At 42.7% G+C, this 25334-nt stretch overlaps 1 protein-coding gene across 3 annotated transcripts; it reads right to left on the reverse strand.

Annotated features, from left to right (window-relative positions):
• Positions 1 to 1444: 1444 nt before the first annotated feature.
• On the reverse strand, positions 1445 to 24868 carry mtss1la (MTSS I-BAR domain containing 2a). 3 transcript variants are annotated; one of them, XM_084932873.1, is made up of 16 exons: positions 24244 to 24868; positions 20601 to 20662; positions 20423 to 20496; positions 10352 to 10436; positions 10072 to 10163; positions 9905 to 9979; positions 9463 to 9471; positions 7810 to 7967; positions 7569 to 7676; positions 7050 to 7147; positions 4990 to 5122; positions 4271 to 4345; positions 3888 to 4043; positions 3375 to 3551; positions 3076 to 3241; positions 1445 to 2793 (listed from the first exon to the last, which is right to left on the reverse strand). In XM_084932873.1, the coding sequence occupies exons 1-16, from the start codon at positions 24310 to 24312 to the stop codon at positions 1991 to 1993; spliced, it is 2340 nt and encodes a 779-aa protein (XP_084788999.1). In that variant the 5' UTR covers positions 24313 to 24868; the 3' UTR covers positions 1445 to 1990. The 3 variants fall into 3 exon arrangements, with proteins under 3 accessions (XP_084788999.1, XP_084789000.1, XP_084789001.1); XM_084932874.1 differs by lacking the exon at positions 9463 to 9471; XM_084932875.1 differs by lacking the exon at positions 3888 to 4043.
• Between the last annotated feature and the right edge of the window lie 466 nt (positions 24869 to 25334).

Below are 25334 nucleotides of genomic sequence, written 5' to 3' on the forward strand. Positions count from 1 at the left end.
CCCGACATTACGCAGGTTTCCATTACTCGACCAGTTCAAGGTAATGAACTGATGGTGTACATTCAATAATGTGCTATTTATGAAGCTGAGAGGATTATGAGCGACCCATTGGGGAAAATATGAAAATACTGCAGGCTTCACGAGGAGAGGAGAATAATAACTTCGTCAGACACGATGTTCCTGTAGCATCTTCTATTTGATTTACAAATGAGCCCAAAACCAAAAGCTTGCCACCCCCTCATCTGTGGTCGGACTAGAGGGTCCAGCCCTCTAATCTTCCACCTCAAACTCTGTGAAAACAGAAAAGACTAGCTGTATTTTCTCCGGTGCTTTAAATCACGAGCTCTATTGTTTCTTTCTTTTTAATTTTTTCTTCAGTGTAACAACGTTAAGTGGGGTCTTAATAAGAGTGGCTCTAAATGGACATTGTACCCATACATCACACGATATTACCTTCCAAAACAGGTCCCTTACCCAGGCAGAGGCCCTGCGGTTCATCATGCCTGTTGTCCAGGGGGAAGAAACGTTATAAAGTCAGTTTAGGAGCTGTTTTCCAGCAGGAACTATCATTTAATAAATAATGAGAGAGACTTTCTGCAGCTGTTAGAATATAAATTTCAGCACTGTTTTACAACATGCAGGCTAAAAAACAAAACCCTGGCTGCAATGAATATGTACAGGTTTGTTACATTCTATATGTGTGTGTTAGCTTAAAGTTGACTGTATATCTAAATGGCTAGTGTGAGCATTTTTCCACCCGTGAGTAGTTGAAAAGCACAGTTTGACATTTTTGTTTTTTGTTAACATTAAAACAAATGAGCATACCCAGGTACGAATATGGATGCTTTTCGTCTTGGATGCCGTAAATCGTCCTTTTCTTTCTTGTTTGTTCTATATCCCTCCAACTATCCATCTTTTCAGCCTTCTGCACATCTTCAGTGAGGCAGTAATGTCAACTGACATCCCCCATTACTGTTCATTTCGAAGCTACAGAGTTTGCTCAGTCACAGTGAAAGGCCTAAGGCGCCCCCATCTGTGTTTTTAGAGTGCTGCAACATGGTCAACAGTCCTGCACTCAACGACTGTAAGCAAAGCAAGTGTAAAATTAGTAAGAAAAATCCTGACAGACACTTCAAAAGTTCAAACTGAGCTGAGGGGTAAGAAACTACATATCACCACTATAAACTGTACAAATTAAAAAAAACTACTGACTGGATTAGAATCTAAACTAAAGTAAGATCCTGAGGAGATATACTTGTAATAAAATGAAACCCGTTAAAAAGTGGAGAAAGCAATGAAGCAACAAACTTCAAAAGGCTTGGGGAAATAGCTGACACCACTTACACACGAGCTGCATGTACACAGCAGCTAATTTAAGTTCTTTGATTAATTGCAGTCCTTTACAATATTAAAATATTTTTTCTGGCACAAAACAATCAAGTCGTTTAACAGTAAAAAGCCAGTTTAATTGCAGAATATATTGGCAGTACAATACAGCAATAAAAAAACTGCCATAATGCTTCTATTTTTACATGACTTACACAGCTGCTGCTCAGCTCGTCAAACAGAACAGCAACAGGGCACAGTACAGTAACAATGACAATGACACGACATACAGACAGGCTCACAGAGCACTGCACCCGTCATTCTCCACGGGCTAGGGATGTGTTAATTAAGAAATGTACAATATAATAATAAACATAAACCAAGAACCGAGACACAGAGCATTCGATGACTGGGTTTGAAAGGGACTGGGCTGAAACTGGTTGTCACACAGGGAGAAGAAAGCACAGCCACCAAAACAAAAATAAAAACTAAAAAATATGGATTACTTTGCATGTATGCACTTCATACATAACGTTAAATGACTTGACATTGTCCATGATCTCTCATTACTCTGTCTGGCCTTCATTTACCACATTATATCCTCTTTATTACTTGTGCCTTATTTCACGTATTACATGACAGAGCTTCAATGTGTCCTCCCTCGCTACCGAAGGATCCTAGGACCAGACCTGTCGTCTGTTACTGTCTTGCGGAGCTTCACCCCCCGGCGTATAGATACCAGCATATCTATGTCCTCCTGACTGACAGAGGACGCCCCCTGAGGCGCAAACTGAGCAGGATCCCCTGACAGTGAGCTAGGGAAGGGGAACTGACCCTCACCGAGGGCGTGGGCGCTGGCTGCCAGCTCTCCTATCTTCTCCACCAGGCTGTGGCGGTTGGCAGCGAGCATAGGGTCCTCCTCAACACTTTGAGCAGCCATGCCGAGGGCCTGCTGTTCGTAAACAGTCCTGTCCGCCCCTCCTCCACAGCCCCAAGATGTGTCAGGGAGGCTCATCCGCTTTGGAGGAGCCCTCATATTGTCACTAGCTGATAGGTCATCACCATACAGAAACTCCTCACTGCCTGCAGAGTGATGAGACGGGCTAGTGTAACCCGGGGAGTTTGGCACTGTTGGGGTTTTAACTGGCACGATGGGAGGCCGGATGGGAATGGGGCCAGATGTAGACGGCGTGCGTCTCACGCCAGTCTTGGAGGATGGCGTCCGGCGTATAGTGGCTGTCCCTGAAGCAATAGCTCCAGCGCCGCTTCCCCCAGCGCCATTTGGAGTTCCCTGAACAGTCTTACCTGCAGGCAGACCCGCTGTACTTGCAGGTCTCTTAGTTTGGATCATGCGGCGGTAGCTCTGTGCAATGTTACTATGACGAGGGATGGTGGAGGATTTGTCAAAGTCCACCTGCCCTTCACTGTCAGCATCTCCATTAAGAGAGTAGCACTCATAATCAGAACCTAGAAATCACAGCAAGTCATGAGAATCCATTTTTTCCCCCACACTGAATATTCAATAGTTCATAGAGCAGTTGTTTTGAAGGGTTAATTAGCAGGTGCTTCATTACATAGCAATTCACAGTAATCAAACTGGAGTTTAAGGCAACACGTACTGCACTATTCAAATCACACACGCGCAATGATTGAAACACAACAGTTAAATTCATGAATAGTGTGCTGTATGTGGATATCATGTGTGTTTAATCAGGAAGGAGTGTGTGGCTCTTCAGGGATGACTGTTACCTTGACTGGGTATGGTGTCCTCGGAGCAGGAGGGGGTGTTGGTCTGGGTGCTATAGCCACTGGAGTACTGCAGAGAGTCTCTGCTGCTCTTTTGCTGCTCCATGCTCAAGCCCCTGGTTAGAACCATGGCTAGAGTACTGGCTGCTGGAGAGAGGGGCTCACCATGCTTAACACACATACAGAGATACAGACAGGCAGGAAATACATAAAGATTAGGACACATTTACATTTTCATCACACTGCAATCCCTACAGCATACAAATTGATATACTGGCATTTATTTTTTCACTCCTTTTTACCTTGGCTGCAATGGTTCCTGGGCCACTTCTCACCCTGTGTGGCTCATCAGCTTGCATTCCAGAATACCCCTGTGGACTGGGCGGAGCCTCCAGTTCTCTCATCTTATCCACAGACTCCCTCCTACGCTGTGGGGTGCTGGCCAACGACGGTTCGCAGGAACTCAATTTGGCCCAGTCCTGCAACAGCAGACTGAAGAATGAGACCGTCTTCCAACTGTGCATCTCCAGTGTTTCACTGGAAGTTGTGCAGTTAAACACGGAAGCTGTTGATTTGGCTTATAAACAGGTTAGATGCATGGTAGATATGAATAGAACACAGCAGGGCGTGCAGTTTAGCACATCTTTTTTGTGGAAACATTGGAAAACTGAGCTTGATGAGCAACAGCAAAACAATGATTGTGAGGTTATTCAACGGAATGCGAAATCTGTGAAGGCAACAAAACACAAGAAGCAAAGAAGCAACAAAGTCTCAAAAGAGAGAACCCAAAGCAAAATTTGCAAATGAAAACAAACCTTCCAGCTAGGAACCTTTGATGTGGGTGAGGGAGTGTTGGATCCAGGGGAGTGGTTAAATGTGGGGGACGCAGGAAGTATAACAGATAGAGGCCTGATGGTGCCAGTGTGTGAGAAAGCAGGGCGGAAGGTGCCGAAGGATGAGCATGAGCCAAACTGCGGAATGGACAGACAGGTCTGAGTAAGAGTGCTCAACATCGGCGAGTAGTCCACGTTATACCTTACAGCGGCTGTCATTAAAGGCTCACGGGCCTCTTTAAGCTATAGATAAAAATGATTGAAATGCACAGCACATCAGCGTGCAAGTGCATACATCTGCTAGTGTGTGTGTGTGCGCGTCCAGCAAAACAAGTACGCTGGTAAGAGATGCATGCAGTACTAACCGCTGTAGGAGAGTTGCACTCGCTGACAGACTGGCAGGTTTCTGAAGCCTCAGAGGAGGCTGAGCTTGTTGATTTCTGGGAAAGGAAAGATGGAGTAAAGAACAGTGGAGATGGAGAGGAAATGGGGAGAAAAAGTTAGATGTGAGAGATGCATAGGAAGATGGTGAGAGCTGGAGAAGAGTGTTGATGAGCTTTAGAAGGAGGGATTTTTTTTTCTCTCTGAGGGGATCTATATTCTATAGCCAAGATTGAAAATAAAGTAGCCTGTAAGATCATTTATTCAGAAAAAGAACATTGCATCAGTTGGTGTGTTGCTGAGTGTGTTCTCTACACTGCAATCTGTTCAGACTGTGAGAGTCTGAACGACTTTATCAGTCCAGTGGGATAAAAATGCAACATTTGCAACTGATAGAGATCTATTGCAAAAAAAAGAGCTCAAACTCTTATGGTGGCTTCATGTCTAAAATACAAAAACATGGATTCAGATACAGCAGACGGAGTGTGATTGTGGTTAAAAAGAGAGAATTATTGTAGATCTGCATTGATAAGAAAGTGGTGTTGTTGCCGTGTCCTCCTGTCTTGATGTTTTACTGCTAGAGGAATCTCTGGAGATAACAAGTCTGCTTTATTCCTGATTTTGCTGCAACAAAAAAACCCAAAACATTTTCCCTCCTGATAAAAGGAAAAGAAAAATTAAATATCATAGCTGAGACTGCTACCTGGCTTGTGATATCAGAGGGCATGGGTGATGGAGGCTTTGAATGGGTGTTGGCGTCTTGGGAGACAAAGCCCGAGTCATGGGAGGAGACGCTGCTCAGCCGATGGGCTCCTGAGGAGGGCATCTGGAGGAGACTGTTGACAGGAAATTGCATCGGTGTAAAATTCAGCATTTAGTATGCATTCTAATCAGGATTAGGATTAATATTATCACATTCATGGTTTTGTAAATTACACAGAAAATAGTAAAAAGAATAAAAGGCTTGTGAAAAATTTATCACAAAAGCTGTGATCATGAAGGCTGTGTTGTGTGAGAAATCTAAATGATTCCATTCTTCTAATTCTGGTCCATCAAAGAGCATTAAAAAGTTATCATTTTCTTTGATTCTTCTTCCTTTCTGAGCATTAACAGCAGTCTTTGTGCTTTCTGTCTGCTGCTCTGTCATTTTCACTCTGCACCGCTTCTCTTTGTCACCCACGCATTTTGAAATGTGCAACTCGCACTTCTCACCTCCCCTCCCGTACTCCCCTCCCACACCTCCTTCTTCCCCTCTCACTCTGGAATCCATCCGACATTAACATTTCTCGTTAATCTTCATTCTCCTGGATGAAGCTTAAGGAGGATTGCCAAAATAAATATGGCAAATTAAACACAATAAATCATTTAAAAGTAAAGCCTAGTCTTAAGCAGTCATTTTTCTCTCCTTTGAGTTTTTAATAAGTAAGCTTGTTTTTATTGTTTCCTATTAAAACCTTTGTCTCTTGATCATAATCTTTCATTTGAATGTGTGGCAATGTGTGGCGCTTAAGTTATTACCCTATAAAAGCAGCATCTCATTACTTCCCCAGTCCCCTTAATGATGACTTTCGACACCTCAGTATATATCAGTAAGGGCCTGTTTTTTTCTCAAGGGTAGCTGCATAGGCAGAGACCATCCTCACTAACTTCTGATGCACACCCAGTCATTCCTCTCTATACTCAGGCCTGAAATATGACAGAAACCGCTCAGTGCAGAAAAGAGCTTCAAGGGTTAGTGCTAAAATAATAAAATCACGGGGGAAAAGAGTTAACGTATAGAAGTCAGACTGAACTGAAAGACTGTTTCAGAAAAAGCTTACATGCTGGTGGTGCAAGCATCTGTTTTAAAATTAGCCAGCCAGGAATACCTGTAGCATACTAAGAATAGGATATGGCGTTAATTGGAACAAGTGTCAGGGAGGTTCTGCTCGGAGCTGTAGCACTAAATAAAAGTGAGAAGGTATGATATTCCTTCCTCTCAACATTAAAATGTGTTTGACCTAGAATGCCACATTTGTAGAGAAACTTTTGCGCTATCACCTTAAGTCAGATGAATATGTGGATTTTGGCTCTTGTGTAGGCTCACGGCTGTCAGCTGGTGATATTTGACAGCTTTAGACCTAATCTCGCTGTAAGAAGCTTGAGAACTACAAATATATGCCAGGAGCAAGAGCTGAGGAGCTTGCGAGATAGCGCTGCATGTCGACTGTCACTGCTAATCAGGCTGTGTAGTGAAGAAGACATGTCACAGGTATATTCATGGATTTATTGTAGTCTTTATTAATGTGCTATTAAGCCAGCTGAAATGATTTTTTTAAAGTTTATAAAATATATTACAACCTAATGTACAACCAAAATCTTATATAATACTGGGCCTCTTCCAAATAATCCTGGATGTTTGACCTTCACAGTACGGTATTATGCAGGTTTCATACACAGGCACAGTTTGACACTTGAAGAAAAATGTTTTCCTGAGCTCATCTAAAACAAGAATGTAAAGCATGTACTTGCAAGCATGATTTGAAAATTATGGCTTGGAGATTTATTACATATTCATAGAATCTGGGTTGTTCATTTTAAAAGAGGAGACGTCAACGTCATCCTACAATTTTCTAACCACTTAAATGGAAAAGGGACCACAAACAGCATGATTTGTAACTCAAAACAGAGGACATCTTTTATCTAATTCTGGATGTCTGGATGTGGCTCTTTCATACAAAAGACTGCAATATGCAACAAGTGGTGTGTGTTTGAATAATATACCTGCACATACTGCTCTTCCTGGAACCTGTGCTACTGGGGGAAGAAGGAGGGGTCTGGTAGGACCAGCTATAATCCGAACCTTTTAGGTCCCGGATCACCTGCAGGAACACAACCAAATGGGGATTTAGACATAGACAAGTCTCTTTTCAAATATAGGAAAAAAGACGAGAACCAACAAGATAAATACACAAGCTGCCGAGAAGTAAAGGTTAATTAAAATTGAGTTAATTGCCGCTCAAGAACCCTTTCCAGGTGTGAACTGATAACTATTTGTTACTCTATTGGGTATTTATAGCAGGTGGATGGAGCTATGAAACAACAAGTTGCTTATTTTAGCCGTCAGATTACAAAAAATATCAAAATCTCTCCGCTCATAATAAGAAACACAGACATTTTTAACCTTTGGACTGAAACCACACACGGCAAATTAAATTCTGCTTCAAATAACTTTGCCACCACTGTGAGGAAATAAGCATGTCAGCGGCACTGGAAGAATTTGTAGTATTACACTCCTGTTACCTGCTCACTAGCTGGTGGCAGCTTGTGCGGGTCTTCAGTCAGCAAAGTGAGGTCATCAACAATGGCTTGTAAATGTGTTATTTCTCCCAGCATGGCAATCTCTATATTCTGCAGGGAAAACAGTATTGATCAAATTAAACAGCTACCACATCAACAAGACGCAGCAAAGATATTTCACAGTGTATGTCGGTGTTCTTTACACGCACAAGCTTCCATACTAAAAAGGCTTAATGTCCCTTACCACCACAGGCTGAAGCAAGTTGATGAATGAACAGTAGCGTCCCCTCTCCTCCAGGAGAGCTCTGCGCACTGCCTGCTTCTCCGTCTCCTCCATCAGCAGGTACAAATCGCTGACATCCTGCATGGCGCTGTCCAGCTGGGGGCGCAGATTACCGCGGCCTGCGCAAGGCGAAGGCAAAGGGTGCAAAGACACAAAAAGGCAGGAAGGACAGAGCCAGGGAGGACAGAGGTGAGGGGAGTTGAGTAAATAAAGAAGGAGAGGAGAAGGAATGAAAACAGATTAAGATTTGGACGGGAGGTTACAAAAGTGACAGGAAGTGTCCGCAGTGCAGGAGGGGGAGGAAGAGAGGAAAAGATGAGAGATGATTAAAACAAATAATGATAAGCTGCTGTGTACTAAAGGTCAACACACTTAAAAACATTACACCAGAATGGATCATGACCACAGGAATGAGAGGACACTGAAACATGTCATCAATCAGTGCAGCTGGAGATGATTTGCAGACCCTGAAATGGATGAGATTGGAAAAACACTACTGTATGGAAGGTCATTCAATACTGCATGCCACAGTGATACTTTATGATAGATACAGGAAGTCTAAGCAACGAAAGAAGGATGAGATGAAGATGAAAACGAGTATTAGGATGACACACGATTTGCTGTGATTGCATGATGTACACATACACTGCCAGTCATTTTGAACACTCTACAGTGTGCTGAGTTTTAGCACATAGAAAATACTGTTCTACTTACAAAATATAATGAACTAAAAGGGTGTGAGCAGATCTAAATTAGTATCACTCTATGCTGGCAATCGCCTTGATGAAAAACATTAACAAGCAGAGCGCTGTAGATTATTCTTACAGCTGTCCATATCTTTAATACGTTCAGCTTAATGAGCTACGCTTTCAGCGCACCTGTATTTAATAAGGCACTAATTAACTGAGTCCCAAAAGGACGTGATTTATAGATCCCTGCAACAGAAGCTGTATTCACAAAGATGCAGGAAATACTTGCAGCATCAAACCTCACATAAGGAGCGATTTAGGAAAATTCTCAAATCAGGAAGGGATAGCAACTTTTACCGCGATGCCACGTATGACATATTTTTTAAAAGGTGCAGCTTGACTGAATTCAGTCTCTATCTGACCTGCTAAATATCTGACCTACTTTCAGACCTACTTGCACAACATGTGTCTGCTGTGCTTGTTTGTTTCCCATGTAGGTAATTTTAGTATTTAATCATTTTTCAACATCAGACTGTGGAATCAATGTAACTGTCTGGGCAAGAGCCTGCAGATGGACCGTAGAGACAGGCTGAAGTCATCACTGTTGCACTGTTTAGCTTTTTTGTCAAGTATTACAGAGTTATGCATTACCTTACACTCCATATCTGGAAAATATCTGGATTTGTTTTGTTTTTGCGTTATTTTATTCCCTGCTTAAGAAATATTCGTGTCTCCTCTCCATTTTTCACCTTAGTAGCAGACGCTGGTGTTAAATTGATTTGTAAATAATAAATGGGAACTATTCCATCTTTTAACCACAAATGTTAAGACAGATGGTGTTTTCTTTGACTGGCAGGTTTACGTAAAGATGGGTTTAAGCCTTGAAACTAATATGTGAAGTTCTTATTTGTAGCAGCAAACATACCTAGAAGCTCTACAGCCAGGGATAAACGGCAGACAAAAACAATTGAGGAGGGTTTCAGTTAGAGGGAGGGAGGAGAGGAAAGAAAGAAGAACAGGCAGCGTTAGCTGTTTTAAATCAGGGCACAATGCATGTTTATGACTAGCCTGTACCACTGCTACATTAAAATACTGTATGAAAATAGGAGTTTAATTACAGCCAGCAGCGGGGGATAACACAAGCACAGCCAGGAAAGAAGTTAATTTCTTTGATTTATAGGGTAAACTATCCAAAGTTGGAAAGGAGCCTCTGAAATTGTGCCAAGCATTTTGACTTGAGAGACTTATCCTTTCACAATCTACCCTCTAGATGGTGCTATTTTACTGCTAGTGCAGCGACCAGTCGCAGACTTCATTAATTAAAATCCGTATAATACTAATTAATATATCATGAGAGAGTTACTAACCTTTTCTTGCTTTTTTCTGGAGTTTTATGGTATCAAGTGACTTTCTTTTGATTTCCTGACGAGATCTCTTGTATTCTTTGGCAAGCATGTGAAGACAAAAGAAGTATAAACTTCCATACAATACACATTGTGCAATTAATGTCTTTTATATTGCTGTAGTTATTCACCTTTGGCATGGTCTTTGTCCAGCTGGTTAGCCGTCTTCTTCCATTCCTCTATCCTGTCCTGGAGCGGCGTAACCAGGCCTTCCATAAGAGCACTGCAGCAACAAGAAGAGACAATATTCAAGAGAATGAAGGGTATAACAAATAGGTTTATTTCCACAGCATAGCAAAGAGTAACAAAATAAGAGAAAGGTCACCATGGATGGAGAACATAATAATCCCCTCAGGACAGGCGAAGAGAGAAAATTGCAATGGAGCAAATAAAAACAAAAGTGACACTTACTTGGTGAAGTGGCGTAATTTTGCCTCAATGCTACGGTGTCGCATACACATCCTTGTCAGAGCTGAGCCAATGTCCCTGGTAGCACCTTGTAAACACAATATGAAAAATATAAATGTCATCTACGATATCGGAGCTCGGCAATAGAAATTTAGACCTAGAAGACCCAGAAAAAATGATTTTCTATAAGAGGGCTATACAGATATGGAGTGCTTTGAAAGGCCTGATTCTCTCCTGTCAAATGGACTCATCAGCTTTTATTCCTCCCTCTTTCAGCTGGAGAGGCATTTTTAGTTGCAGCCACTAGATGGACATATGTTGACCGTAAAGGCAGGGCGTGCAAATGTCACATTTGTTTGGGGAAAGCAAACGTTCCACAGTGCCCGTAAAATAAAACCCTGTGCTATCTTCTTCCCTCCTGACAAAAACACGTATTTTTCCTGTTGACACTTTAACGTCGCTGCGTGGTGATCTCCCCACACTGAGTAAATAACGGCTTGTGTGAATTTGTTACTGTACTTTTCCTCTCTGCTGAAGTGTAATTAAATGAGGTTTTAAGCCCCCAAAGCTCAGGCTGGTCCACTGTGTCACTGATGGTTCATAGGCCAGTGTAATATATGGCAGCACTGATCCTGTTGTAATCTGGGCCACATAAGGCTAATCTCAGGGTCTCTCACCACAAACACACACACGCACAGACACAGACGCACACAAGGAAAGAGAGAAGACACCTCTTATAGCAGACAGACCTCAGAGCTGAGGCATGTATGTGTGTTTGTGAATGATTGCTGGAGCGTATGTGCGGAGGTTTGTTTGTGTGAACGTATGGACAGGTGGTGTATTTTACCAACCCCCACACCCTTTCCGAAGTTCTCACCCCTTTCATCCTGGAGGAAAAAGGAGGGAACCATGTAAGGGGATATCCCTCTATTCTTCCCTGTCTGCTCTGCCTTTCCTGTTCTCTCTGTTTCCTAAACACCATTCATGCAGGGCAGGCAGAGTTAGGGAGAAACCAGCTCTAACCTTCACTACAAAGCCTGAAGGAAAGAGAAAATGAAACGCACGACTAATATAACTGGCCTAAAATGAGACTCTGTGTAAGAAATGCTCCAGATTGTCGTCCAGTGAGATCTGTGCTCTTTTCCAGATATCACATAAAGAAACTAGGTTACTGTCTCCTGCTGATAACATGTCAAACTGTCAGACAAAGACCAGCTCACTCCAACATTTGGCTGTCAACTTCACTAACTGCTGTACTAGTTCAAAGAAACTCAGCAACAGATCTGGGCCCTGTATGCATTGCTCCTCTGAGTGAGAGGAGAGGTGAAAGGTCATCCAGCTGTAACACACAGAGGTATTCAACATCAGCAGGAAGTGATTTAGAAAAGACATGTGGAATCTATACGCTTTGCACTTGATATAAGCAGAAAGTGGGGAGTCCAACCTATGTAGAGGATTCAGTCAGGTAAGAAACTCTGTTTGCACCAGTTCATGATAACCAATGAGAAACTCAGACATGCACGTGGTACACACACGCACTGATTTTGCCTTTCTCCTGCTAAAGCCATTACAGAAAGCACCCACAGCGGCATCTGACTTCCCAGATGGAAGAAGACTGGGCGATAGATGAATGAGGCACAAGAGAGTAATGTGGGCCCTGGTATCTCTAAAACAGACCGTCCCAATGTCACTATCAGCTGGAGTGAACTTTCAGCCCCCCACTCTTGTCCCATTCACACCTGCCAATTTCCCTCCTGCTCCCCACCTCTTCCCTCCTGTCTCCTCCCCTCCTTCTTCCCTTCCCAAAAGGGGATCAGCTGACAGCTACATCCTGGGGAGGTTCAGGGCTTCCTGACCATGTCCAAGAGCCGTGCTGGCCTCTGGCCTTGACCGGATGGATAGTGACACGGTCATTCACTCCCGTAGCCCCCCTACAAAGGCTCACAGGCATGTGACAAATATATACAAACTTAAGCCTGACTCGAAAGACAATTATTATGCAACACTTGGACTTCTGTCCTTCTTTCTATTTTCCTCCACAGCCAAAGACCTCTATGTGTTGTTTCATCCTTTTTCTTCCCCTGTTCATTTTGAGATTTGTGATATTTAAACTTCACTAAACTACCCCCACAGTCCACATTCAGCATTTTCAACATGTGGTCCATAACATTTTATGTAGCAAGAAAAAAATGACCTTCAGTAAAACTGATTCATCCACCCTGAAAATAATATTTCAACAAAAATGCTGACTTTAAATAATTTGATTACATGTTACAATACTTGATTTGCATATTGTTTATATCACACATATTTTCCTTGATGATTATTTGAATGTATAAAACTTTTATTTTATATATTTCAGTTTGAACTTAAAAACATCGCTTCATGTTTATGTGGGCAAAGAATGATGTTTGGTCATTTCATGATATAATGTGGCAGCACAGAGTAAAACAAAGCAAGAACTTTCTCTTTCAGTCTGATTCATTCAACCTTTCCTGTTAAGAAATCTAACAGCCACCTCACTCATTTAAAAAAAAACTAAAAAGTCAACCAATCAATAAATGATGATTACCAAACTAAACCACTGTTTTAATTTTTAAGTCATATCATGATTCTTTGATATAGATATATCAATACTTGATGTTCTATAAACATGGTAGCTGATGTGTGCAAGAACTGGAAAAGTGATTATTGAGCAGACCCCTGTGGCTTTAGGATCTGGGCCGACCTCATAGCAGACAGCCACACGTGCATGAATGAAGCAAAACACAGACCACTACGGGGGAAAACTGTTATGCAACAGAACCATATATCTTACAGCTTGGAGCAAACAACTGGGAGTAACTGAACAGTGGACAAATCTGTGGTTCATTACAGAAGCGCTGCCGTGTGTGCATCTGAAGCTCACGGCGCCTGTTTAATATACAGGCTGAGCATAAATATAAACTGCCTCGAGATCTGCTACGTATGTTGAAAAAAACATGGGGCTGTTGGTGGGAAGGTCATGCCCCCATTGGTGGCTTTAAGCTCTGGTATCTGAGGCCAGCACAGAGTAGTCTAAGCGTTTACTGAGTGGTTCCATCCAGAGCTCTGGTTCTGATTAACTCCCCTGATTCCTTGGGGAAGGAGGAGCATTTTAATAGGCCTTCTTTATAGAGAGTTCTCCTGCCAGGAGTTGGGAGCCAGAGTCTAAACTGCCACAGGCCTAACTCCATGATGTCTTCAACATGGGAGCTAAACTTAAATATCTCTCTTATTCACCATCTAAACCCTAGCGCTCAGCTCAGATTTCATTAGTGCTCAGACAAGAGAGCCTGAATGTCCTTCTGCTGGAATTAAGGCTGGATACGTTGACGCCGGCTTTCAAGCTGAACGCAGCTCACTTCTTCTCCATCTTGATTTCTGCCTTTTGTGTCAATAAAACACGTTTGTGTGGAATTTTTTCTAGACTCTCAAACAGCCACTGCCAAGGCAAGGAAATTCCATCATCCGTGAGACAACTGTTATTCTTTGCATTGGCACCTTGGCCACTGTGCTGGCTGTGCCTCTCAGAGACAGTTAAGCCTCCTGCGTTTACCCTCCCTCACCCCTTTTAAGTGAGGCAGAGTGTGAACTGGCAGGGACACAGAGAAGGCCACTGATGGATGAAAAGCAGTGTGGGGTGAGACGGGAGGAGGTTGAAAGAGGGCACACACGGCGGAGGTGCCGGGCGGGTTTGGCCTGTCAGAAGGCAACGGAAGTGCTATAGTGTGGCAGGTGCAACAGGCCCTGACAGGACAACATCGTCCACAATAAGCCGAGAAATTAAAAAATGTAATGTTTGCATTACTGTCAAAATATTTCTGTAATTTGTGTAGTCATCTCCACTAGAACACTTTATATATATCTTTGAAGAAGAAAATGAGGAGGACCTGCTTTGATTTTGACAGCTTCACTTGTCTTCTTTAGTTGGTAGTTGAGCAAACATGAAACTGAGATTTCTGAAATCATAACCTGATTAAACATCAAACATTCACATCGTCAAGAGATTGCTTCAAAGCACAGCTTGAGCTCTTTTGGTGCAGCACAGTAGGAGCTGTCTGTATTATAAATAAAGCAGCATCTATTGCATATGCTGGTGAGGGAGCCGTAAGTTGTGAAGGAGGTAAGAGTGGCAGATGAAACAGCTGTATCTGTATGGATTATGAAACGAGAGTAGCGTACTGTCTGCCTGCAGCAAGAAAGCTACAGATCTGTGTAATTTATGTTGCTTAAATATTGGAGATGCAGTATCTGTTTTCTCCAAACCTCTCTCATTTAATATGTGAGTTTATTCAATAATAAAGATGGTATTTGTCCACTGTATTCACAGTTAGAAGAGGGAAAAAACATAACAGCAAATCCAGGGTACAGATCCAAATGTTTTAGGATTAACACAGTGTGTTCTGTATGTAGCAAAAATCAAAACGTCATTCCAAGCCTTTGTGTCACTTCCTTATACGTGGAATGCTTTTTATTAGTACAATACAACTAAAAGGCAGAGGAAACAGCCCCGGGATCAATTGTTTTAGTCTCTCACACACAGTCGAGCGCACACTCATCCCATTGTTGCCTGTCCAGACAGCACGCACAGCAAGTTTCACCTCTCAGACAGACCCCAGTGTTTCCTGATGTGGCGTAAACATGTTCTGGTGTGCATTAGAACAAGACTTTAAAGAGGATGAGGAGGAAGTGATATTCCTCTGCTGGAGGAGCTTCCTGTTCAGGGGCATAAATGTTTCTAAAAATAATCACCACCCCTTGTCCAGATGCGCTTTTCATTAGAGATGGAAAAAAGGCCACAGGGAGAGAAAACAAGAAAAAGTACAGCAAAGGGAAGCAATCCACAAATGGCTGTCTTTGTCTCATGCCAGACAGGGATGTTTAAAGCTGAAGAAGATAGATGTGATGTCCCTTTATGCAAGAACAAATAAGCCATGAAGTTTGACAAATTTACTAAGCATCGCTCTGTCAACAAATCTGCAGCGATTCAATCAGACGACTCAAGCGCTCCTGTTTTACAGGTTCAGCAATTTTCTTTATCTTAGCTCACCCGAGTCTGTCCGGCCTTGCCCCACCTATGTAAATGCTACTCTGCTCATTTGCAAACAGTCCTGCAAACAATGCAGACAATACTGCTGGTCCTTCTGCTGCTGCTACCTCCATCTGAGTCTCTGAGCCTGAAGTTATCTTGAGCAGCAGTTTATTATATTAGCCACTCTGCTCTGCACTGATCATCAGAACCTGCGTGTCAAATATAAAAGCTTGAATAGAATAACAGTTTAGCAGAACAGTAATTAGATATCCATCCAAATCATTGGGGTTCATTATGTTAGCCTTGTGAACGTCTTGATCTGGTGTAAACGTGTTCACAACACATCACCCAGTAATTTTTGGGCCACTTCAATCTTGACCGATGTGTTTAACGGACCAATAATAGCAAACATGTGATCTGATCTGTCATTCTACATTTTCATTTCTTTGAAATTGTATTCCTTTTAATCTCCTCTCTTGCATTCCTCCAGCAGCCTCTCTCATGCATTTTCCCACTCCTCTCCAGCTCCCTTCCAAAGCGGAGTTCATGTTCAGGATGTAGCCGAACAGAGTGTTCCCCTCGTGTTTGTCTTCTTAGTTTGGTATTCGACCTCAGAATTAAAGCTACGCTGAACCCAAAGATTTGTTTTCTCTCTTGTTTTTATTTCCCCTTTTCATCTGTTTCTCACATTATTGCTGCACCCGCTTCACCCTTTACTCTGTGGATGTAGTTATTACAATAGCTGGAAAACATTCATCTGCAGGATGACCGCATTGAGTTTAAGCCCATAAACTCCGTAGTGACTCATGAAGAACTCTGCTGGAAATTGTCCGACGAACAAGGTAGGAAGTTGAGGGGGAAATGAGAGGCTCTTGTTGATACTTAGCGTGACCTTGTGGTTGAAGGTCGTGAAATAACCAAAGAGCCTTGCATACAATTAGCAGAATGGCACAACAGTTTGTAATTTACCAGCTACTGTATTTATCTATGTGAATGACTGAACATGTAGGTCCGATCTAAATCACTTGAAATCTATAAGCTAATTAACTGTGAGCTGCAGATTCTAAACTCTTGGTTCTGGTACACAGAATGCAGAACAGGCTTGTCTCAGGCTTGTACATGGAATGCAAATGTTGATGCATGTCAGCTTTGGTCTGATGGGTACACTTATTATTTGACATGTCTGCAAAAATAGCTGCACTGCTGGGATAGCACGGAATACATTAATCCCCTGATCTCGCTCTGCGCTAGGCCACGGCCACATCTCGTCCATGCCAGGCTGTCCAGATGGCGGGTAGGGATATCCGTCCCATCTGCCAACCCAGAGAAGTACAGCGGCCAAGCAGATTAGTGCTTCGCTGACACACTGATCTACTAGCATACCTCCACAGAGTATGGACTGAGTGAGTAAGAAAGAAAAGACACAGAGCCAAACAGAGAGGACTTGCAGTGACCGACAGAAACATTATTTCCATGGGTGTACGTGTAATGGAGTATGGACGGCGCTAGCTTTGATAATCACACGTAGAAGGAGAAATGTTCATCCGTGCTTAATAAAAACATGCAGTGTATGGTTGTCTGGCCGGTGATCCCACAGTGTAAATTTTTAAAGCTGGGGGTGGCTGATCAGGAAGAGAAGAGAAGGCAGTCTGTGTCTGTGTGTTATAGAGTGGGGCTAAGAGGATTAGCTAAACGCCTCTGCCTAGCCTGGATACCCAGAGCTGTGGAAATCCCACTCCAATCACAACCCCCACCCAGGTCAACTAACCCCCAACTACAGCCAACTCACTTTCTGCAAAACATGGAGACTGTGTCATACTTTCATGGACCATTACCCATGTCTCTTTGACGTCTATCAAACTCAACTACGTTCAAAAACTGGAAAAAAAACAACTTTTGTTTAAAGAACACATCATACATCCAAGCAACAACTAAATAAGTAACGCAGTCTCCAATTTTCTCAACTCGAGTCCGATCCTTTTAAATGTCCTCACATAACATTTTAATATGAACGACAAAAAAGGTCCAGACGACACACCAAAATCCATTAGACTGGCCAATCCAATGAGCTACACGGCCTTAGGTTAAGTTGCACAAAAGCTTGGTGTTGAAACGTACATCCTTAAAAAACCCAAATTCTCCACATATACCACCTAATATAGACTTTGTGGCTTGAAGACCTTTATTGAACTCAGATGCAAGCTATGAGTTCACTGAGACAGACGTGCCTTCAGACATAGATCCATCAGCACAGCTTAGAGAAACAGTGCTGTTAGACACAGTGCCAGAACGCCTGGAGGCCAACTCCTCCAGCTGCTTCATAGAAAACAGATGCTAATACCATGACAGCTACCATAAACTCTAAAAATGGACAACACAAGCAAGAAGTCTGAACATGGACACACACCGAAGTAGTGTGGCAGACACCGATTCAAACAGAGAGCTGAGTAAGGTTAGTTGAGCAAAGTCATAATACAATTATGATTAAAAAGATACCCTTTGAGAAAAGTGCAGAAGAACAGTTAAGAATTCATAAAATTCGTTTCAGTCACTGTCCTCTCTCTCTGGGACTATCAGGAAGCTGTCAGTGAGGAGAAATGCTGCTTTTCTTGGCAGGGAAGTGTTTACAGTCTGAAGAGAGAGTATGGAAGTAAGAGGGGCGAATGGGTGAGTGTGTCAAAGTTAGATTAAAGGAGGTAAAAGAGGAACGCGATGAAACCTCCAGCTGTGCCAGCAGCTGCAGCTCGTCCCCAAACACAAGCGTAGCTCGGAGTGACAGCGATTGGGGCCAGCAGTTCATAGCCAAGGGCCTGCCCCCTATAGTGCAAATCAGCCCTATAAGGCTGTGCAGACGCCGAGACAAACATCATCACTGCAGGCAGGCAGACACACACACACACACACACACACACACACACGTGAAGGATACAGACAGAAAAAGAAGAGAGAGAAACAGAAATAAAGGCTTACTATATACTGACCATCTAATCTCTGAATTCTTTTTATCTTTATGGTCCTAAATAAGTTTGAGTTAGCAAGAGTACAACCATGTGGAAAACAGAGAACATCTGGATGCCAGTATAGCTTAAATAAATTGACAATGCAGCTGCTAGAGAGGCAAAGTTGCCTAAATAGGTTTAAAGGTTACCCCTGTGCACTGAGAGCTAGAGCCAGTGAATATCGACATTACTCCTACCTAATTAATTACTGGGTTTGGTTTGGAGCACGCAAAGACTAACACAGCTCACACAGGAGAGACAGAAGTGAGATGGCATGCTTGCTAAGAGCACATAAAAGCTGCACAAGATGTTTTAGTTTTCTTTTTTTTAAGCAATGACTGCTATTTGTAAAACCAGTTGTCCCACAGCAGAGCTTTGAGCTAAATGCTAACACTACCACAGAACATGCTTGCAATGACAAAAAAGCATTGCTGCTATAGCAGGTTTGATAATTATGTCCACTATGTGCAAAATGTGTTACTGGCTATCACTTAGTAAGTAACTGTATTAGCTACAGGCCTGATGGGAATTGCAGGTTTAGCCATGTAGCGCTGAACCACTTGGTTAAATGCCCACAGATCTGTCACAGATATTTCATTATGGAAAAGAATCAAAAGATTATTGAAAAGTAAAGAAGCAGTGACCATTGTTGTTACTCCCTTGATTATATTGACGACAGCATGTAAGGGAAAATAGCAGTGTTTTATAGGTCATGATAATTTGTCAAATGGAAGAATAATCCTGTCAATCAATCAACACTGAGCACCAATGAAAATGATAAAAGCAGAATAATACTAATATAAGACTTTAGATTTTAGTAAGAAAAAAAAATTATCTCATATGTTTCTGTCTAATCCAAGTACACTGATTCCCCTTTAATTGCTAGTCTCTCATCACCCATGCAGTCTGTGTCCTGAGAAGGATGGCACTAATCCTAAACTTAATGTGCCTGGGAGAAAAGCAGAAGTGGGCGTATGAGTGACACACTTACAGATTTTATACAGCTATCTGCAAACTCTCGTTGCCCTTCTCTCTCTTCTCATCTCTCTCCGGAATATCAATCATTTTGCTATTTTCCCTTTTTACAGCAATTTTCCTTTGAAGTCTTGCCCTTTATTCCTACCATGGCCTACCCCCCTTTATTGTAGCAGGCTGCCAGCTGCTCGAAGCCAGCAGGCTGACCCCAGTCTACCTTGCATCATCTTACAGAGCTCATGTGCACTCACACCAGGAATCATTTAAAGTAGCCTTTAGTATTGTAATAGCGATAAACTGTTGCTGTAAAGTGCAAGGAAGTAAAACTGGCAATAATAAGTGAACACTGAGGCTGCTCTGTTATTTTTCCCAGAGGTAAGTGGTCAATAAGGGGCGGTGCCAGTGCAAATAGTTTGAAAAACATCTTGGGATGTGGCCTGTAAGGTCAGGTGACCAGCTACCAGCTGTCACTCTTTGAATACAGTGCATCAGTGTGTGCTTATGTGTGTGTGCGTGTATGTTTCTGTGTCGAGAGCCTCGTCGGGGTTTGCAGGGTTTTTCTGACCTACATACTGCTCTCGACGATCAACTCCGAAGAAATCTGTGTTAATCAGCGGCCTCTCCAGCCAGCCAGTCTGCTGCCACTAGCGCAGTGACAAAGCAGATCAGCAGACCTCATTAAGACCAAAGAAACAATAAGCTTAGATTTTCATTTCTCTGAGCCTCCACCACCCAACCTCGCTCACAGCTGGCCCCACTCGCGTCATCTTAGTGAACAGAATGGTGCCGTGAGAGACAATACACTTACTTAAGGATGTGAAAAATCTAAGTCTGTTTATTTTGTTTATGTGACCTTTACAACTTAGAAAGGGAAAAACATACTAACTGCTTGTCTACCAACACTCTTAGCTTCTACTTTTTAACAACTCCCTACTAAAACAACAAACGTATTTGTTCAACAAAGCTGATCGTTATCATGACACTATTTTTCCACCAGTTCATACAGAGGCTCGGACTCCACACCATGTGAGGCTAAATTTCCCTTACCTCTAGAATTGGTCGCCATGTCCGCCACCTTCTGAAAGGCATCTAAAAAGGCCACTGCTGCCAGAATTGTGGTCCTGTAAGTACATTGGTTCATTGCACTCTCACTGCACAGAGTCTGTAAACACTGCACAAGAATTTTCCTCACTGAGGTTTACTGTTCACAGGAACTGCTTCTCACCTGAGTTGAGAGTGTAGCTTTGTGGCCTTGGCACTGAAGTCTTCCCACACAGGGTAAGAGCTCTGATAAGAGAAAGGAAAAGTGTTAAACCAAATAAATATCTCACCAAGGACATTCATGTCCGCGTGCTTCAACAAAAACAGCAGGCACAAAAATTTCAGTGTTAGATTTAGTCACACAAAATGCATTTTCTCATTAATTTTGGTGGAAAATACCAGGTTGAAATCCAAATAAGGAAAATAAATGTATATACCCTACCCCCCAAAAACATTTGTTTTATTCTGGGAAAAATCAGTCAATCACATAACGCCTGACAGACCCGGTTTTATTTTTACAAACTAGTAATTAATTTACACTGATTAGCAGATCACTCTCGACTTGTTCAAAGCTGTTTTTCTTTTTTTCCCTTATCTTTTTTCTTGGTAAATGGCCTGCATTTGTATAGCGCTTTTCTAGTCCATAGGACCCCAAAGCGCTTTACACTACATTCAGTCATTCACACACACACATTCACACACTGGCGATAGCAAGCTACATTGTAGCCACAGAGGCGAGGCTGCCGGACACAGGCGCCACCGGGCCCTCTGACCACCACCAGTAGGCAAACATGGGGTTAGTATCTTGCCCAAGGATATTTGGCATGCAGCCAGGAGGCAGCCTGGGATCGAACCACCGACCTTCTGATTAGTGGCTGACCTGCTCTGCCACCTGAGCTACAGCCACCCTCTTATTCCATTATCCCCTTTGGTGCTAGCTATATTGCTAATAATAATTAGTGAAGTAAAAAGAAAAACAGAAAAAAAGAAGAAGAAGAAAGCTACGGAGAGGCTGGCTTCTTACCCTAGGATTAGGAAAAGGGTGTTGTATAAATCCATGCTCTGACTTGTCTTTAAAAAGGCCAGTGTGATTTTTGTTGTGCACACTTGCAGTGTATTATATTTACAGTGTATAATACTAGGGCAGATTGTGAAATCACAGTGATGTTTAAAATTGGCATACAACATTTTTTTTATGCTTCGTCTTTATTATTATCGATTCCCTTGTTTCATGATAAAACAAAAACTTGAACTTGCAGCTCTTTGTCTCAGTGTATTTGAATATTTAACTTGTTTCAAACTTGTTTGATACAACGGGTAAACATTGGCCACCTACAGTGATAAATCTCTTTTGCAAAAAGGTAGATAATTTGTCCCAGGTGATAAAAGAACTACATACTTTTTGATTTGTATATAGATATTTGCATGTCTGGTGTGCAGGCACGTGCTGTGTACAAGGCCTAATATCATTACTATTTATGCACGCAAGCCAGGTAGTAAGACAGTCTTTTGAAAAACCTGGATTAGATTTAGCCCAGGATCGTCACATGCTGCCGTGAACTATAAGAGCCGACCATTAGAGTGGGACCTTGAGCCCTGGAGTAAGAAGAGGAAGGGCACAACCTCTATGTGACTCTTTGATGGAGAGGAGCTAAAAGGGGTTACACATCTTGATTATATATAGCTAGCATGCAATCACAAAAGAGTCTTGTGCTGCATCACTTATAACCTCCATTCTGGCAATGACATGATTTAACTCCCAGGTTACCTTAGATAAAGTCTTTGCCTTGGAAAGTGATTTAGGAGCCATTCCCTCTTTTTAAAAAAATTGTTTTTCATGAACCTCCCGGCTTGGCTGTTCCCACTTGACTTCAACAGGTGTCTAATTAGCCTGTGGGCTATGTGGCTCTGAGGGGCTGGAGGGATGTGCTGCCAAGACAACTGAGGGTAGAGGGCAAAGAATTGGGTAAAGAGGGCTATGTGCAGTGCAGCTGGGAGGGGGGCACACTTTTTTTTCTTTAAAGTTCATTTACACCCAACAACATCCAGGGATGAAAAGGATGGATAAAAGAGAGAAGCAAGCAGAGAAAGTCTCTTCCTCCCACAGCTCGTCATTCAGGTTAAAAGCATTATCCTTGGACCTGGTAGGAAGTGTTGCTCAAGGACATTTGGTTACTTTTTCACACAAAGAGGCTTGAAATCACTTTCCCTATCACTCTCATCAGATCAAATCTAATTCCTGATGTAATTCTTGACTCCGGATCTAATCTTGCAGAACATTTTTTTCTCATTTCATCTTGTACCTACTGTTCTAACACCTCCCACTCTTTCATTTCTTTTCCTGTTGCCTCATCAGACAGTTACATAACCAACAGGTGCAGCTATTATCCACACATTTTCTCTATGCAGTACAATATAGCACACAGGAGGCTGTGGAAGTGCTACATCTATGTCACGCAGCTACATTCTAACATTATTCAGAATTAGGAAAGCAGTGCCATTGGATCGCTGTTTCGATTGGCTTGCATGGCACAACCAGCGGCAGGAATGAGGTCAGATGTCTGTCTCGGGCAGTGGACATTGATACTGTGCTGACTAAGGGATTCAGCCTCATTCATCTGTGCTGCTTATCAATACACAGACTGCCTCTTTCTGTGAGCCCCTGTCGCTCTCTGGCCCCGGCGTGATTGCAACACAAAAAGGAAATTTATGAAACCAAACCAGCACTGCCAATAGAGCTGATTTCACTGGAACCTGACTAATGAAAGGTCCATAAATAGTCTGTCCTAAGGCGCCATGATTCTGTGCGCTAGTAATCAATAAGAAATCTGCTGGACTGAAAGAAGTGCTTGACGCTTGACTTATTCGCTGTTGTAACCACTTTGCTGCATCATGGGTTTCCCGGACAATGAGAAGACTGGGTGCTGCCTCCAGGCCCAATGAATGCGTTCACACTTTCCATCTGTTGTCATGAACAGCAGACCACCCTGGTTCAACTTCCTTCACTTGACCCCTCCCCCAACATACACAAATACACACGCTGACATGTAATCAATACACACACAATAACGTACGTGTGATTCTGGCTTAAGAAATTGTTTTTAACTAAAAGACAGACAGCACTGGCTTCGTACAAATACAGCGCAAGGTCACACAGTTCAATTGTTAAAAGATTAAATGTGCATTTAATACCAAGTTGAAAAAATGTAGATATTTCAGTCCAAATAACAGGAAGCACAATGATAGCATTTCAAGTCTATTTCTGTTCAGAAGCTGAAGTTATGGAGCTCTCATTTGCCTCCTAGAGCATCCTCTTATAGCTGACACTTAATTCAGAAATCACTTGAGGCTGGGATAGAGAAGGAACAGTTGTTTAGGGTTAAATGGCACCCATCATATGTGTAGTATGACTTTTATTAACTGTGTAGTATAAACTCCTTCTTTAGTCCTGATAGTTTTACTGTAACACAAAAAAAGAGGAATGAGAGCTGGAATATTTTTTTTTACTTTGATTATGATCTAACCCGTGAACCATACACCCACAAATAGTGGTTTTGTGTTAAAACACAAATGTTGTTCTGCAAATGTTTCCATGCAAGTACTCTGGCACACTTGCTAAAGTGTGAGCACTGTTTGACCTGCAGTACATTACAACGACAACACAAAGGGAAACACGTTTCATCTCCCAGTTTGTCCTACAGCGGTGTTTCAAGTGGGGGAGGACCCGGTGAAAGAGACAAAGGCAGTAAAAAAAATGCATCTGATCAGCCACTGTGCAATCACAAAGGTCACATAATTCCCTATCTACTTTAAATTATGTGTGATACCTTCATGTCGTTCACAATGGCCTGGAATAATCCACCCAGCGCTCCACACTCCTTTTCCACCGACTCCATGGTGTCAAAAACAAACAAAAAAAGCTCGCGGAAAGACAAGTATCAGACAAAATATTCCACTGTTGCTGCTTCAAACATCGGACGTGTAGACCTTTGTTTTCTTCATCCGTCCTTCGAGGTGCTGCCCTACAACAACGTAGCCTGCAGCGAGGAGGATGCGAGGACGCACAGCCAGCAGCGGAGCGCACAGACAAAAAGAAATGTGCTGCTCGGTGTCACCGGGTGCTCCTGCTCGCTCTGCCGCCGGTACTCGCCTTTAGGTGGCACAGGAGGGATGGAGCAGGGGCGCTCTCTTCTGCCAGGTTGGACTACAACTATGCAACGTGGAGGGCACATGCACGGTGGCTTCTCATGATCACCGTTTAAACACAATCAACGGAGAGAGCACTACTCTGGGGAAGAGGGCAAGAGGAGGTGGAGGACGAGCAGGAGGAGGGGGTACGACCGGATCAGTCGCAACAGACGCGGGGACGCGCTCCGTTGTTAATAGCGGAGCAGATGTCTTGGAGCTGAAGGCTCCCGTAATAAGATCCATGGGAATGGAAAGGGGGCTGGTCATGTGCGTTTTTTCTGTCTTAATAGGAGGAGGGGACAAGGAGGAACATCCATTCCTCCTTCCACCCCCCACGCAAACAAAAGTGAAGCCCTGCCTTCTCAGCGAACAATTGCCAAACACGCAAAGTAGGATTTCCTCGGGTTTCAATGTGTATTCACACACGTGTCTGTTCATGATCGTTGAGCCACTCTCAGCCGTTTCAGGAAACAGTAACATGTGGGCCATTATCGCCTCATTAAGCATTAGCATTTAGAATCAACATAACAAATGCTAATTCAAGCCACAGTTTTGACTTTACATGTTTTCTTTGCGGGTCCATGAGAAGACTGCTGGTTGGAACACATCAACTTTTGCTTACCAGAGCAACTCAATGCTATCATAGTTGACTAAAACTAGAGGAAAGGTGTGAAAACACGTTTTAGATTGAACTGTAATAAAAACAAAATATAGACTTTAGCGCAAAAAA

Source organism: Perissodus microlepis, chromosome 7 (genome assembly GCF_051167445.1).
Source record: "Perissodus microlepis isolate ML-2025 ecotype Zambia chromosome 7, ASM5116744v1, whole genome shotgun sequence".
Classification (NCBI taxonomy): Eukaryota; Metazoa; Chordata; class Actinopteri; order Cichliformes; family Cichlidae; genus Perissodus; species Perissodus microlepis.

Coding starts and splice junctions, on each gene's coding strand:
- mtss1la (XM_084932873.1), bottom strand. CDS start 24,312: ATGGAGTCGGTGGAAAAGGAGTGTGGAGCGCTGGGTGGATTATTCCAG. Junction 4,346..4,989: donor CCTCTGATATCACAAGCCAG/GTAGCAGTCTCA, acceptor TTCCTTTCCCAG/AAATCAACAAGCTCAGCCTC. Junction 3,242..3,374: donor CAGGAACCATTGCAGCCAAG/GTAAAAAGGAGT, acceptor ATGTGTGTTAAG/CATGGTGAGCCCCTCTCTCC.